At 38.0% G+C, this 15,145-nt stretch overlaps 1 protein-coding gene across 1 annotated transcript in view; it reads right to left on the bottom strand.

The window, feature by feature from the left end:
- WDR72 (WD repeat domain 72) overlaps positions 1–15,145 on the bottom strand; it is a 225,403-nt gene that overhangs the window by 156,108 nt on the left and 54,150 nt on the right. The window contains exons 12-13 of the mRNA XM_070378522.1: positions 14,271–14,491; positions 11,065–11,260 (exon numbers count right to left, since the gene is read on the bottom strand). Of these exons, the coding sequence (XP_070234623.1) occupies positions 11,065–11,260; positions 14,271–14,491 (417 nt within the window). The remainder of the gene's footprint in view (positions 1–11,064; positions 11,261–14,270; positions 14,492–15,145) is intronic.

The following is a 15,145-nucleotide window of genomic DNA, read 5'->3' on the forward strand; positions in this document are numbered from 1 at the left end:
TTTTTCCAATCGTTTCCGTGGCAGCTGGCTACTGAGAAGTTGTTAGGGAATTGAAAGAAGGCAGCATGGGGAGGGGCAGATGGCTCCTTTGGGTTTATTTCACCAAACTTGGCAGCTGTGAAACCCACTAATGTTCCAAGCATTCATATAAAATGCTTGCCAAAGGGGCCAAGTTAAGGAAGAGCCACAGAGCAACATTCCTGATGTGTTCCTCTCTCTTGCTATAGAATAGCCCCTGAGAACATTAAATGCAGATTTGGAACTAACATATCCAGCCTGCACTTGATCCAAAATGTAATCAGACTGCAGGAATAAGCTAAAATTGATTATTGCAAGTATTTTCTTTACTTAAAACCTTGAAAGATAGCAAGTAATAAGGGAAACAATAAAGGCAATGAAGTTTCCTATGTCTCTGTACCCTTGGCAGATTTGTTATTTTTCATTTTTTGATTATAAATGTGAATGTAGTGTGATATTTCATTGTGATTTTGATTTCCATTTCCCTGATGGCTAACATATTGGTAATCTTTCCATATGCTTTTTCACAATTTGCATATCTTATTTGAAGGAATACCTATTCAAGTCTTTGTCCTTTTAAAACTTGATCTTTTATCTTTTTGTTGTATTGTAAAAATTCTTTATACATTCTGGATATTAAACATTTATGAGATATATGATTTGCAAATAAGTTTTACCATTCTGTAGGCTGTCTTTTCACATACTTCATAATGTCCTTAGAGGGACAAAAGTTTTTAATTTTTATGAGTTCCAATTTACTTTTCTTTTGTTGCTCCAGTTACTTTTTTATTAATGCAACCATGTGGTATGTGTGTATATATGTGTGTGTGTGGTGTGTGTAGATAAAGCGATAGGAATAGATATATAGATATATATGTAATATACAAATATATGTATGTGCAATATGCACATACATGAGTGGTTAATTAATAAAAATAAAGCCAGTATTCTTACATACATTAACTTATCCCATCTCTTCTACAACATTGTATTATCATCATTACCATGAGGAAACTAAGACTGATCAATTTGTGATTTGCCAGAAAGTGCACAAACTAAAAGTGGCAGAATTTTCTGCCTCTAAATATAAGGCAGTAACGTTAGTTTCATACATTAGGAGTGAATAATGAGTCATATGGAAAAATAATGCTTAAAGAAGCTACACTTTAAAATTTTTCCCAGAAGAGTTTTTAAATCTATCTTATCCAAATTTCTTCAGAATTCTTTTTTACTAGCCATAGATTTTTTTTTTTTTGCCTTTTTACTGAGGTATAGTTGATATACAATATTATCAATATATAAGTTACAGGTGTACAGTATAGTAACTCACAATATTTAAAGATTATACTTCATTTATATCAAGTTATTATAAAATATTGGCTATAGGCCCTGTGTTGAGCAATAAATCCATTAGCTTATTTTATACATAATAGTTTGTATCTCATAATTCTCAATCCCTATGTTGCCCCTCCATCCTTCTCTCTCCCCACTGGTAACTACTAGTTTGTTCACTATAGCTATGAGTCTGTTTCTTTTAGATTCCACATGTGTGGAATAACCATACAATATTTTTCTTTCTCTAACTTATTTCACTTGGTATAATATCCTCTAAGTTGATCCATGCCTACCTGCTCAGTCACTAAGTTGTGTCCAGCTCTTTGCAACCACATGGACTGCAGCCCACCAGGCTCCCCTGTCCATGGGATTTTTCAGGCAAGGATACTGGGGTGGGTTGCCATTTCCTTCTCCATGGGACCTTCCCAAACTAGAGATCCAATCTGTGTCTCCTGCATTGGCAGGTGGAGTCTTTATCACTGAGCCATTAGGGAAGCCCCTAATTCTATCAATGTTGTTGCAAATGGCAAAATTCCATTCTTTTTATGGCCAAGTAGTATTCCATTTTGTATATATATACCACCTCTTATTTCTCCATTTATCTGTTAATGGACACTTAGGTTGCTTGGCAGTTGTAAATAATGCTGCTATGAATATTGGTGGTTTATCATTTCAAAGAACCAGCTTTTAGTTTCACTTATCTTTTCTATTTTTTTTAGTCCCTATTTTATATTTTCTCTGATCTTTACGATTTCTTGCCTTCTACTAACTCTGAGCTGTTGCTCCTCTGTCTCTACCTCATCCTGGCGTGAGTTTAGGTTATTCATGTGAGGTTTTTTCTTTGCTGAGGTAAACTTGTAAGGCTGTACTTCCCTCTTACAGCTGCTTTTGCTGCATCCCATAGGTTTCTGGATCATCATGTTTTCATTTTCATTTATCTCTAGGTATCTTTTTAACTTTCTCTCTGAAAATAAAAGTGCTTATAATACCTTCAGGCACTTTTTATTCAGGGATCCATTGGCTGTTTAGCAGCATGTTGATGCTGCTGTTGTTTAGTCTCTAAGTTGTGTCCAGCTCTTTGCGACCCCATGGACTATAGTCTGCCAGGCTCCTCTGTCCATGGGATTTGCCAGGAAAGAAATATTGGAGTGGGTTGCCATTTCTTTCTCCAGAGAACCTTCCTGACCCAGGGATCAAACTCAGATCTCCTGCTTGGCAGGCAGATTCTTTAGTACTGAGCCACTTAGGAAGCCCACAGCATATTGTATACAGAAGCAAAATATTTTTAAACATTTTAATAAAACTCGACAGATATTTGCTAATTTTGTCCCATGTGTCAAGTGCTATGCTGTTCCTAGAACAGAACAGTGAACATTGACAGACACAGTTCTTGTCCTTTTGGGTGTTTTAGGCTATTGAAGAGGGCATATGTTAACCCTTAAATTTTAGATACAAAATTATATTTGCTATGAGAACAAATAGCAAAACTCTCCTCTACACTAACTTGCCTTTACCCTGCCTTCAGTTAACAGCTTAGAATACTTGTAGCACTTTCAAGCCTTTAGTGTAATCCATAAACTATGTGCCTGTATGTTGTCCTCTATTTTTTCAAATTGTTTCAAAGGGATGAACTTTTCATGATTTTATTGGAAGACCATGTGTGAAAATTCTAGTATCCCTTCAGAGTGGTATGCCCTTCATCAGAATAAGATATAACTGTTGAGCTAAACTAGAGTGGTGATAGGAAGATAAAGAAGGAGAAACAGAGAAACTTTCTGTATAAAATAGTACAGTAATACATGAAGGATTTATCATAAGTAATACTTAATGTTTATTCAGTGTTAACTACCATTAAGAGATGGTAAGTTTTTGAGGAGTTAAAAGTTGATTGGGATAATAAGAATTGGAAAGAGTAGAACAAGATTCAAACTAAGCAGTACGAATCTCAGGGCTCATAGACACTAATTTCTACTCAAGATGTTGAATTTTGACAAATGTGCAACTATTTAGTAGCTAAAGTCCTGACAAAGTCCATATGCACAAGCATGTACATAAGAAATTGCACACTCTTGCACACAATACTACCTGAATAAAAATCTCAAATTATAGTGTAGCTGTGATAAATAGAACCAAGAAAGAAGAAATAAAGATTCCCCCCAAAATAGGCAGGAAACTAAAAATACATGTTGAGTAATAACATCAGTAATTGTTGTAATAAAGAAGAAAAGGGCTTGGAAAAGGTGATATAGGAAAAAAGCCCACCCTGTACTTTAACGTATCCTATTTTTCTTTTCCAAAAACAATCATCCCAAGAGGGTTCCATCTGTAATATAGCACAACAAAATAATGTGGCTCTGAGAAAATGACATATCGGAGAGACTACTGCCTGCCGGATGCTGCATACCCAAAACCTACCCTTAAAATGCAAATAATGAAAGTCATACTCTGGTTGTGCTGACAAGGCAGTTGGCACAACATAACTTTACCTCTTATCTACAAAGGGGTGACCTTGATGAGAAAACCGAGCAACACTGCCCCTCAGAATGCTATAGTTGGTAACTAGTGGAATTGTAAATTTTTAGGATCAAACCCAGGTCTCCCACATTGCAGGCAGATTCTTTACCAGCTGAGCCACAAGGAAAGCTTTATTTTATATACTATATACTAAATATAGTAGGGTTCCCCTGGTAGCTCAGTGGTAAAGAATCCACCTGCCAGTACTGGAGACGCAGGTTTGATCCTTGGGTTGGGAAGATCCCCTGGAGACAGAAATGGCAACCCACTTCAGTATTTCTTGCCTGGGAAACTCCATGGACAGAAGAGGCTGGTGGGCTATAGTCCATGGGGTAGCAAAAGATTTGGACACGACTTAGCAGCTAACATCAACTAAATATACTATATACTACAAAAGAAGAAAACCAACTAAAACTTTTGGACTGGAAAATTATTTCTCCAGGTAGTGACCTTGTGTGATATTCTGGAGTGGCAAAGTAGGAATTTAGACACATGATTCTATTGTGTTAGGGAAAATATGACTACCTATATCTGGGAAACTGTGTTTTACATATATCTATATAGCCTCATCCAAAATAACTAAAGCAAACTCAGATCTATAGTAGATTAAACATTGGTTGTTTTCTAAAAATATGTCCTATTAACTATTACTTGACAAACCTCATCTTATCTTTCTTAAGAGTTTTAGTTTAAAAATTTTCTTTTCTTCTTGTACTTTGAAACCACGGAAGAACAAATGTATCATTTATATGGCATCATAGTAGATGGATACTTTTATAGCTAGCTGCTACTAATTTCACTAAGAAATTAAGAGAGAGGAAATTTAACACCTGTGGTAAAAATAACTCTGAAATGCATTGTCTTCTTCCTTACTTCCTTAATTTCATATTCATAGGCTTTGTTCCCATTGTCTGTTTATAAGACGGTTTTAAAACTCAAAGTGTGTTTTCCCACAGAAACCAAGTCATAACTAGAGGCTGGATCCTCAGGCCATGCTGCCAGAGTAAAGCTTCCTGCTCAAGGTCACACAGCTCACATTACTGAGAAGACATAAGAAGAAACTAACAAAAACAGATTCACAGGGACTCTCAGCTCTACCCACTCACTGGTCTTGAACCCCAGGCCCCAAACTGTTCTTGAGATGTCCTCAGGTTTGGAATCCACCTTGGATATAATACCTTTAGATATTCTTCCTGAAGCCAGTGCCTGGGAAAGAGAAAGCCTAGCTCCCAGCAGGAGTCACAGGAGGGGACTGGCAGTTGACCATAAACTGTGCAAGCATACCTAAGAGCTTCCTGAACAAGGGAAATGATTTCAGCATATTTTTTTTTTTTTTTGGATGACCGTCTTCCCAGCAGCACAAGAAAGACTGCCCTGAGCAGTGACTCCTACGTGTGCTTCTCCTGCCCTCCTGTCAGCTATCACTTCTGCTATCAGAGTTCCTGCCACTAACAGTCTCCCCACTTGCAATTTGCTATTTCTAATCTGTCATCTGAGAAATCAGATGACCAGGGCTGTTAGAACTGTGTGTAAATTGAGAGCCAGGCACTGAAAGATAGCCAGAATTCCTCTCCTTCAGGAGATCATTGGTGGGTTTCCTGGTAGCCACTTCTTTTCTTCTGAGTTTTTCTTATCTAATCCTCTGCTTGACAGCCTCAGAAAGCTGACCTCCATCTGCAGAAGGTGCTTCTGCTGTACAGTACAGTGAAGAACACACGAGAACAAAAGACAAACACACCACAGCTCAAGTGCCCAACACTCAGCCTGGGGAGCTTCAGACTCAAAAGTTCTCTGTGTTCCATTTCCTCCTTAGCAAAATGGGTTTAACCATACAGAGTTGGTGAAATATGATGAATTAAAATTATAAACTGCTTCAGAATGAGTTGTGAAAATAATGATCTTTAAAAGAACTAGTGGCTTTGCCTTCAAAGGGTTCCAAAGAGGCCTCTGTGCAGCCACATCCAGCCTTTATCCTGATTCTTTCATTCATTATTACACAAGCAACCCTTGTCATTACAAATAAATCAGAAATATGGAAAAACAGAAAGAAAGCAAACAAAATCCCACCAAGTGGCAAAGGACATAAACAGACATTTCTCCAAACTGCCACTGTAAGGCAAATTCAGCCTGTCATCTACTTTTGTAAATAAAGGTTTATTGGAACACAGTCCCCCCCACTTCTTTATGTATTATCAATGGCCTCTGTGCTACATATGACGGCAGAGTTCAGTAGCTGCAACAGAGACCATATGAATCAGAAAGCTTAGAATATTAACTGCCCAACCCTTTACAGATAAAGTTTTCTTGACCTATCTTATCAATAAATGTTTTACTTTCAAGCAAATATGACTTTATCTTTCCCACACACAAAAACATTCAGTTGTTTAATATAGCATATTTCTTAACACAGGCCATAAGCTTAACAGAAGACCTTCGATAATAATCATAATATTTACATTTAATAACACAAATTCATTACACAAGTTTTCTATTATGTAAATCCATTGCTATAAACAGAAAAGTCCTCAGAATTAATGTAAATTCAATTCTTAAAAGAAAAATGAACTTGCAGCTGAGATTTATTTCTGGTGTGTATTTTAGGGAGAAAAAAAATCAGTATTACATTATCCCTATTGTATCTCATAGCAATGAGAGTGACAAAACTGCCCAGAGTTGTCAGTGCCAAACACAATGTGAGAGCTCAAATATTAATCAAAATGACATCTCCAATTTTTTCCCTTCCTAATCAGGCCTAAACATCATGGGACATCCAGCAGATCAATAAGCAAAACTGGATGCCCTCATCACTCCCAACCTGGCAGCGCTGTACTTTTATCCAGAAGACAAGGGCCCCCACTGCTGCATAAATACTCTGCTCTGATTGTTTGCTTCTCCCATGAGACAAGCATGCCCACCTATGATCCCACACTTTTCCCTGTTACATATCTGACTATGCCACCTGTCACTGAAAAGATATACCTCTGACGATTTCAAGATAAGATAGGCATGGGTGGTACATGGCTCTAGAATATGCCTGTGCATTCTACCGGAGAGAATAAATCAGCGAATAAATACATCTCATGAATACAGTGAGAATAGATTGTTATAAAGTATCTGTGAAGAACTAGTCTCATACCCTGTCCTCCACAACTGGAGTCAGGTGACACAGGGCCTAATCTATACCCCACCCCTGGGCTTGTGGTGCAGGGAATTTTGGTTTTACTCCCTTTCCTTTGCCTTTTACTTCTAGGTATCTTTCCCCCAAATCCGTATCCCACTGACACCTCCTATTTTTCTTTCTAGGGCTCTCTGGAGTTGCTCTAGTGCTGAAAGATCTGATAAATGCCTGAGTGTCAATTTATTCCTTCTCCATGTATTCAGAAGAGGCAGAGTGCTTGAGAAATGGAGCAGAGAATAGGTCTGTTCACACATAGAATGAAGTTTTTGCACAACTAAAGGGATAAAAATAAGAAAAGTTGGCTGGTGTAGAAAATATACAGACTTCTACAAAAGGAAGTGAGGCATGTGCTGTGAATTTCAAAACCCCTAGGGAAGACTTGGAGGAGAAAGCTAAGGATCTATCTACAGTTGGGCAGCCAGGATCTAAGAGCCACCACAACTGGCCAATGGTAAGATGAACTCATTTGTACTCAATCTATTGAAGTCCAAGAACACTTAGGTTGGTTCATCCATTCATTCATGTGCTAGGCCTGTCAGTGAACAAGCATATTCTAGACCCTCATAGACCATTTTTCAGCCTAATTGTTTTGGTCCTAGCTGGTACTTTTCTCCCCTAACGTTATGAAACTGTAAATGGAAAGTCTTCCTGATCCTGGATTTTCCTACCTTTACAGGAAAAGGATAATATAAGTATCAAGTATCAAGTAATAAACATATTGGAAGTATATTAGCTAGATGAAATGCAGTGTGAGAAAGAAAAAGTAGTTCATTAAATTCTCAACAAAATTGGAATTGCTGAGGTTAGAGGCAGCTCAAAACAAAGCCAATACCAGACACACACTAAAAGGAACAGCATAGACTTATTCATAAGGAATGAGTGTGGTAAGGAATTCAGCTGTCAGCTGTCTCCAGAGTGTTGTGGGGCTCAAATAAGATTATCAACCCGAAGAGGCTTTGAAAAAGTAAAAAGTCACATCACAAATATGAAGGCACTGATATAATTATAGGTGACAAATTTTCACGAGTTATAAGCTTAAGATGAGTTATGGTAGTTCATAAACTATTACTGCAGATTAGCAAGAGATAAATAGCCTCATAATTTCATTTGGAACAAATAGCCTATAAGTTAATCGAGCACTAAATGTGCACATATCAGTTTATATGGCCATTTTAAAACAAGCTTTTTTATAGGAAAAAAAATATAAATAACCAACTGTAGGAGATTCCTGAGTTAAAGTATGGCATATCCATAATGGCCACTATGTCAATTATTGTTCATTTGTCAACCCACTCCATCCTTCCGATACCCTTCTGTGTCTTGCTCTGTGCCCTTGGCCGATTTCTAAAACTGCCCTTCCTGTCTGACTTTCAGTTGGATTAAACTAATGAAGGTGACTGCAAAAGGAAAGAGAAGAGAATTTCCTCCAGCTCTCTTTGTTTCAGTACTGAATTTCTGGTGGGAGTGCTATGCATGCGAGCTAGGTCACTTCAGTCATGTCTGACTCTTTGCAACCCTATGGACTGTAGCCTGCCAGGCTCCTCTGTCCATGGGTTTCTCCAGGGAAGAACACTGGAGGGGGTTGGCATCCCCTTCTCCAGGGAATCTTCCCAATCCAAAGATCGAACCTGCATCTCTTACATCTCCTGCATTGTCTGGCAGTTCTTTACCACCAGTGCCACCAGCAAAACCCAGGCAGCTCTATGACCCCAGGGAGTAATCACGCCTCTTTGGCTTCAGCTTGAATTGAGTTCCAGTACTACTATTTTCTCATCATTCACTTCAGCCCTAGAGATGGTACGAGCTTCCTGATACTGCTAGTGTCCAGGTAACGGCCTCAATGTCCATTCCTTGTCTGTTCCCTAATCCCTATCCACATCCCTCTATAGAGTCCTTTCATTACAGTCTCTTCATTTTACCCACCTGGGTTGAATTCAGTTTCTGGCCAGGGCCATGACTGAAATACAATACAGACATCTGTTTATTGACATAGAAAGATGTCTGATAGAAAGTAGATCAAAATATTAGGAGCAGCTATCTTTAGGGAGTGGGATAGGATTCCATTTTTTATGTTTCTCTCTATTCTTCAACTGTTCTACATTTGATTATATATTTGGGGAGCATAAAAAGAAATATTAAAATACAATGTTGGAATAAATATGGTTTCAAGAACTACTAGTGGGTTTTCTTCCCTTCGTTACTGCCTGTCCCATCAAAAAGAAATAAATAAAAAGTTGCATAGCTTGAAAGGTATCCTGGTGGGGCAATGGAACCATAAACACTTATGAATACGCAGATTTTTAAAAATTCTTCCTAGACTCTGTTTTCTAAGAGAAAATATGTTTGATTAGCAAGTATTTAAAATTTCAAAATTAAAAACAATGCAGTTGTACTTTTTAAAAAATGGATAACCAACAGGGACCTACTGTATAGGACAGGAAACTCTGCTCATTATTCTGTAACAACCTAATTGGGAAAAGAATTTGAAAAAGAATGGATGCATGTATATATACAACTTAACCACTTTGTTATACACCTGAAACTAACACATTATTATATCAACTATACTCCAATATAAAAAAATTAAATAAATACTATTGTAACCATTAAAAAACAATGTAGTTGCACATGTTTGTCAGGGTATATGTTTTACAGATTCAGATTTCACAAGCAAAAGTCAAGATTTTGCAACATTTTTTTGATAATATTTAAAATAGTTAACTCTTACTTAAGACTTGGCACTGTTTACAAGCATTTTAGGTATTCGTTAATGTAAGGGAAGATAAGTACTATTACTCCCATTTCATAGATGAGGAAATTGACATGCAGTGAAGCCCAGTTATTTGTCCAAGGTAATAAGTTCTTCATTAGCAGGTCCTGGAGGCAAGCCCAGGCATTAGAACCCATTTTATCCATTATACTCAAACACCACTTAGTTGATAGATTACCTAAGAATTCTAAAGCTCTTCTAGTTCTGTGAATATGTGCAAAGAACAATGGGGAGCCTCATATTGGCTCACCACTTGCTAGTGTGTAATCTCACACATTTACAAATCAGACCTATAGATTCCTCATGGATACAGTGAGGAAAAATACCTCTTCTATGTACCCTAGAAATTGTGATAGTCTAATGGGAAATGAGCATGAAAGCCCATCAAAGCTGCAAAGCAGGACAAATGTAAGGTGATATTATGTAGCATCCTCTGTGTGTCATCATCATTAACACATGAACGTCAAATATAAAGAAAATAGCAATTATTTTGGTGAAGTATGGCTCTAAACCATAACATTATAAACTATCCAGTCTGTTAATAACACCCAACATAAAACCACCACGGATTAATCAATACGAATCATGCAATGGTTTCAGTGAAATGTACTCTCCAGTGCACTCCCTTGACTCACATTCATTAATTACTTCACCGTATTTGATTTGTTCCCAGCATTTGCCTGAAATGTGTTGCTCTCAACTTAAGAGTTATAGAGTAAAACTTTTTAAAAAAAAACTTAAAACTTAAAACTATATATTCTCTATGCTATGACATCAAAAGTTCAATTGAACCACTCAGTTTTCAGTTTCCCTGACTCAACTTTTTGGAGTTTTGTAATTAATTATATTCCATTATTACTGATCATCAATTAGCTCAAAATGTTGCTGAGATGGTGAGTATGCTGAAGAAGGCAGAATTCAATGATAATTTGAGACTAATAGTAGGACACTAAATTTCCCTCTTGTTAATAATTAAAGTAGATAACTTATGTATTTATTTATAGCTTCCAGAAATATCCGGCTCAGTCCTGTGCACTGCTCCGTCAGCTAATCACCAGTGGGTCAGGGTCTGACTTGGGCCATGGTGTTTATTTTCCATACATGCCTGCAAACGAAGCCTTTAAGTGTAGCTCAACCAAAGGTAAAAGGAAGTGAGGGATTCGCATGTATTTTCTGGAACTTTCCAGCCAGCCAAATGCTTTGATGCATACATACGTAAAGGATAAAAAAAGGTGTAATTTCAATATACCTGTTTCAATTTCCCAGATGTAAACAGAGTCATCTGCACATCCAACAACCAGAAAATTCTCAACGGGATGCCACTTTATCATCCTCACAGGGAAAAGGTGCTTCCGGGCACTCAGGAGGCACCTCCGCCCCTCCAGGTGAAGAAGAGCCACAGAGTGGTCACTGCACACACAGCAGATTACCTGATAACTTCGTAGCTGTGGAAAAAAGAAAATCCAGGATTCTTTGTAAGTAAATAGTCAAATGCTTTCTTTAAAATTAAACCTGATTTCCCCCTTAGTAACATGAGTTTCTGTTAAAACCCCATTTACCAAATGACGGATCTGCTTTCTATAGCACCTCTCCACATAACACTGCACAGAGGGGCTTTGCACACCAAGTAGATTTTAAATTCAAAGACATATCAGGAAGGTCAAAAGACACACGGCAAGAGGAGAATTCCAGGCCAGATCTACTCATAAGATAAATGAAGGACTTGACCATCACTCAGCAGATTCAGGCAGTGAGGCAGACGTCGGAAATAATGCAGAATAAAATAAACCCCAGAACTAATTTGTTGCCACAAAAAGAAGCTATTTGTAGACACAAGCTTAGGCCCAAGGGTATCATGAGCTGGTATTTTCCACTTACAGGCTCAAAATGTGATTTGGTGCTGTTCCCAGAACTATACAAATTCTAATCCAAACAGGAAACTCAGTGTAGACACAATCTAAAAGAGGTAAGCATTAGATAGTTCCAGCTGAATGTACAGCTTCAGAGACACGAGGACCAAAAATAGTGTCACAGGACAAAAATTCTTAAGATACTTTTAAAAACATCAGCATGTGGTTACCTTGAGCATAGTTTAGGACAAACACCATTCTTGCTGGGTGCTGCCGAGGCTCACCCAGAAGTTTACAGGGCAGCTCTGTGCCTCACCACGAGGGCCATGCACTGATCAGCCCACAGTGGGGATGGCTGGAGTGTGCGAAGGAGGAGGAGTGGGCATTTTGTCTGCGCTCTCTTTTTATCTTCTCTAACCATTTTGCGATACGGATGCTCCTACTTTCCCTAAGGCACCTGGCCAGACTTCTGGCTGCTATGTTAAAAGCATCAGTTGACATCCCTTTGAGAATCTGCCAGTGCAAATCACTGACCTCTCTCAGTGGAGCACTGGGGGATGTGTTATTTTTCCTAATAATAAATTTCTCCTCTCCTTTTTAAAGGAGCCTGCAGAAATTCTGAGGAGGGGGGAAATCAAAAATGACAGGTGATATACGGGGAGGCTGGACTTGTAGAAAGGGGCAGATGGCACTGTTGCCCAACTATTACCTCGTGGAGAACCTGCCCAACCCACAGCTTCTAGAACAGACAGCCCAATGTACTTCAGGAAATTCACACACACATATAACACAAGAAAATAACATGTGAACACAGATTCTATGGCTCGAGTAAACAGTAGACCCCTACTAGGCCAAGTGAATTCTCTTTTCTAGTCATTTGAAGTTGTAAAGCTAAAAGAAGTCATAGGAAGCGGCAAGATAAAGGAGTAATCACAGAAAAGCAGACCATACTGGGGCAGGGGATTCTAAGAGTAACCTTTGTTTCTGAATTTGAGTTCAAGTTCCACTGCAGATTCTGCTGTAGTGTTTTTGTTTTTAAACTTTTTATTCTGTATTGGAGTATAGCCGATTATGGAGGAGGGCATGGCAACGCACTCCAGTATTCTTGCCTGGAGAATCCCCATGGACGGAGAAGCCTAGCGAGCTACAGTCCATGAGGTCATAAAGAGTCGGACACGACTGAGCATGCGCCCAGGAGGAGGCGCGGTTTCTCCCCTAAACTCCCCTCCCATCCAGACTGCCACATAACATTGAGCAGAGTTCCATACGCTTTACATGAGGTCCTTGTTGGTTCTGTAGTATTTTGTCTTGGATGCCTAAGGATTGCCTTTTATGTCCTTTCAGTAAACTCCCCTTTTATTTGGCTTTGAATGTGTCCTGATCTTTGGAGCTCTTGAAACTGATTTGGACTACTATCCTGGAGTCTAAAGGAAAATATATATTTTTTTAAAAAAGGAAGAACTTCAGGAATAAAAGACATATCAAGGTATCTCAAACCACCAGACAGCTGGTTTTTTTTTTGCGGGGGAAGGGGTTGTAGGGCTTACTTAACTTTGTTTTACTATTTTGTTTAATCATTTCTGTTCCTGAAATACTGCTTTATTTTTTTCTTACTACAAAAATATAGTGCAAGTTATCTCTGGTTTTACTCTGGAGCTGATTTTTCATAATATTATTGTGGAGAAATAATTTTTACAAGTCAGTCAATTAACATAAACTCAAAGAACTCAAAACATGTTTGTTCATATTTTATCAAAGATATCAGCTTTATGAAGGCTGAATTTAAGCTGACATTGCATAAGAAGATTATATCTGAAAATATTTCCTTTCCTCAGCATAAGGTAGACGCTCATAAATTTGAGAAAGTTCAATGTTGAAAATATTTGTTAAATAAACAAAAGAGCAAATAAAAATCTATTTAAGAAAAAGAAAATGTAATGATCATTTTTATTATTAAATTGTTAAAGGCAAAAGTTAATTTTAATTTACAATTCCTATATATTTATTTTTCCATTGATTGTCCATTGAGTGCATGCATGCTAAGTCGCTTCAGTTGTGTCTGACTCTTTGTGACCCTATAGACTGTAACACACCAGGTTCCTCTGTCCATGGGATCCTTCAGGCAAAAATACTGGAGAGGGTTGCCATGCCTTCCTCCTGGGAATGTTCCCAACTCATAGATGGAACCTGAGTCTCTCATATTCCTACACTGGGTGGTGGGTTCTTTACCACTAGCACCATCTGGGAAGCCCTCAGTGTCCATTACTTTTTATTTAAAAAGAAAAGATAATTTCATTAAAAATTAAGATGTAGAACTAGGGGAAAAAGGGTAAGTAAGTGTAAGTTAAAGAGAGTTAACTGACTTTTGTAAAGGCAAGAATTGATGAGACTTTTGCTTTAGAGCCGCATTATCTGTATAAGCTGTAAAAATAATAGAATTCATAACAAATAAGAAAAGAAATTCATAAAAATCACCCAGTTGTATTATGGGTATTTTTTCTTTTCCGTGGAACTACGAGATATTTTTCCTTAGAGCTTTTAAATGTTCTGCAATGTTATATAACTTAAGTTTATGTGTTACGTTTCACTCTTCATCTTAACTTACTTTGAAATTCTCTGGGGACATCAAAAGACTTGTTACCAGGCCAGCTTGCAAAAAGAATTTATGCAAAATTTCTTCAGTAAAGATATTCCACAAGATGACCCATGAGTCTTGGTCCCCAGATACCAGCCAACTTTGGTCTAATTTTGAAGAGAGACCATGTGGGTAAAGCAAGGAAGTAACACTGTGGTGATGACCTTTGAGAACTTTCTGAGGAAGGGAACCTGGAAAACAACCAAACACCAAATAATAAAAGAAAGTTACTTTTGTTCAAGAAATAGTCCTGAGATTTTCTTTTATAAATTTTTAGTGTAAGAAAACTGCACATAATTAGAAGAAGGCAGTTGACTAAGGAAATTAATAAACAACCCTTTGTTGTTGTTTAATTGCTAAGTTGTGTCCTACTCTTTGCAGCCCCATGGACTGCAGCACACGAGGCTTCCCTGTTCTTCACCATTTCCCAGAGTTTGCCCAAACTCACATCCATTGAGTCATGATGCTGTCTAACCATCTCATCCTTTGTCGCTTCCTTCTCCGCCTGCCCTCAATCTTTCCCAGCATCAGGGTCTTCTCCATTGGACCAAAAAGAAGGCTGAAGAATTGATGTTTTTGAACTGTGGTCCTGGAGAAGACTTTTGAGAGTCCTTTGGATAGCTAGGAGATCAACCAGTTAATCCTAAAGGAAATCAAACCTGAATATTCATTGGAAGGACTGATGCTGAAGCTGAAGCTCCAATACTTCGGCCACCTGACGAGAACAACCCTTGGATTATTTCAAAAGGCAAGTGCCTCACTACAAGCTAGGTCATGCTTTTGATAGAGTACTGAAGCTGGGTGTTCAAAGTCTACTAGTTCTTCAAGGATGTGAGCAAGTTACC

Source organism: Bos mutus, chromosome 10, assembly GCF_027580195.1.
Source record: "Bos mutus isolate GX-2022 chromosome 10, NWIPB_WYAK_1.1, whole genome shotgun sequence".
In the NCBI taxonomy this organism is placed as follows: domain Eukaryota; kingdom Metazoa; phylum Chordata; class Mammalia; order Artiodactyla; family Bovidae; genus Bos; species Bos mutus.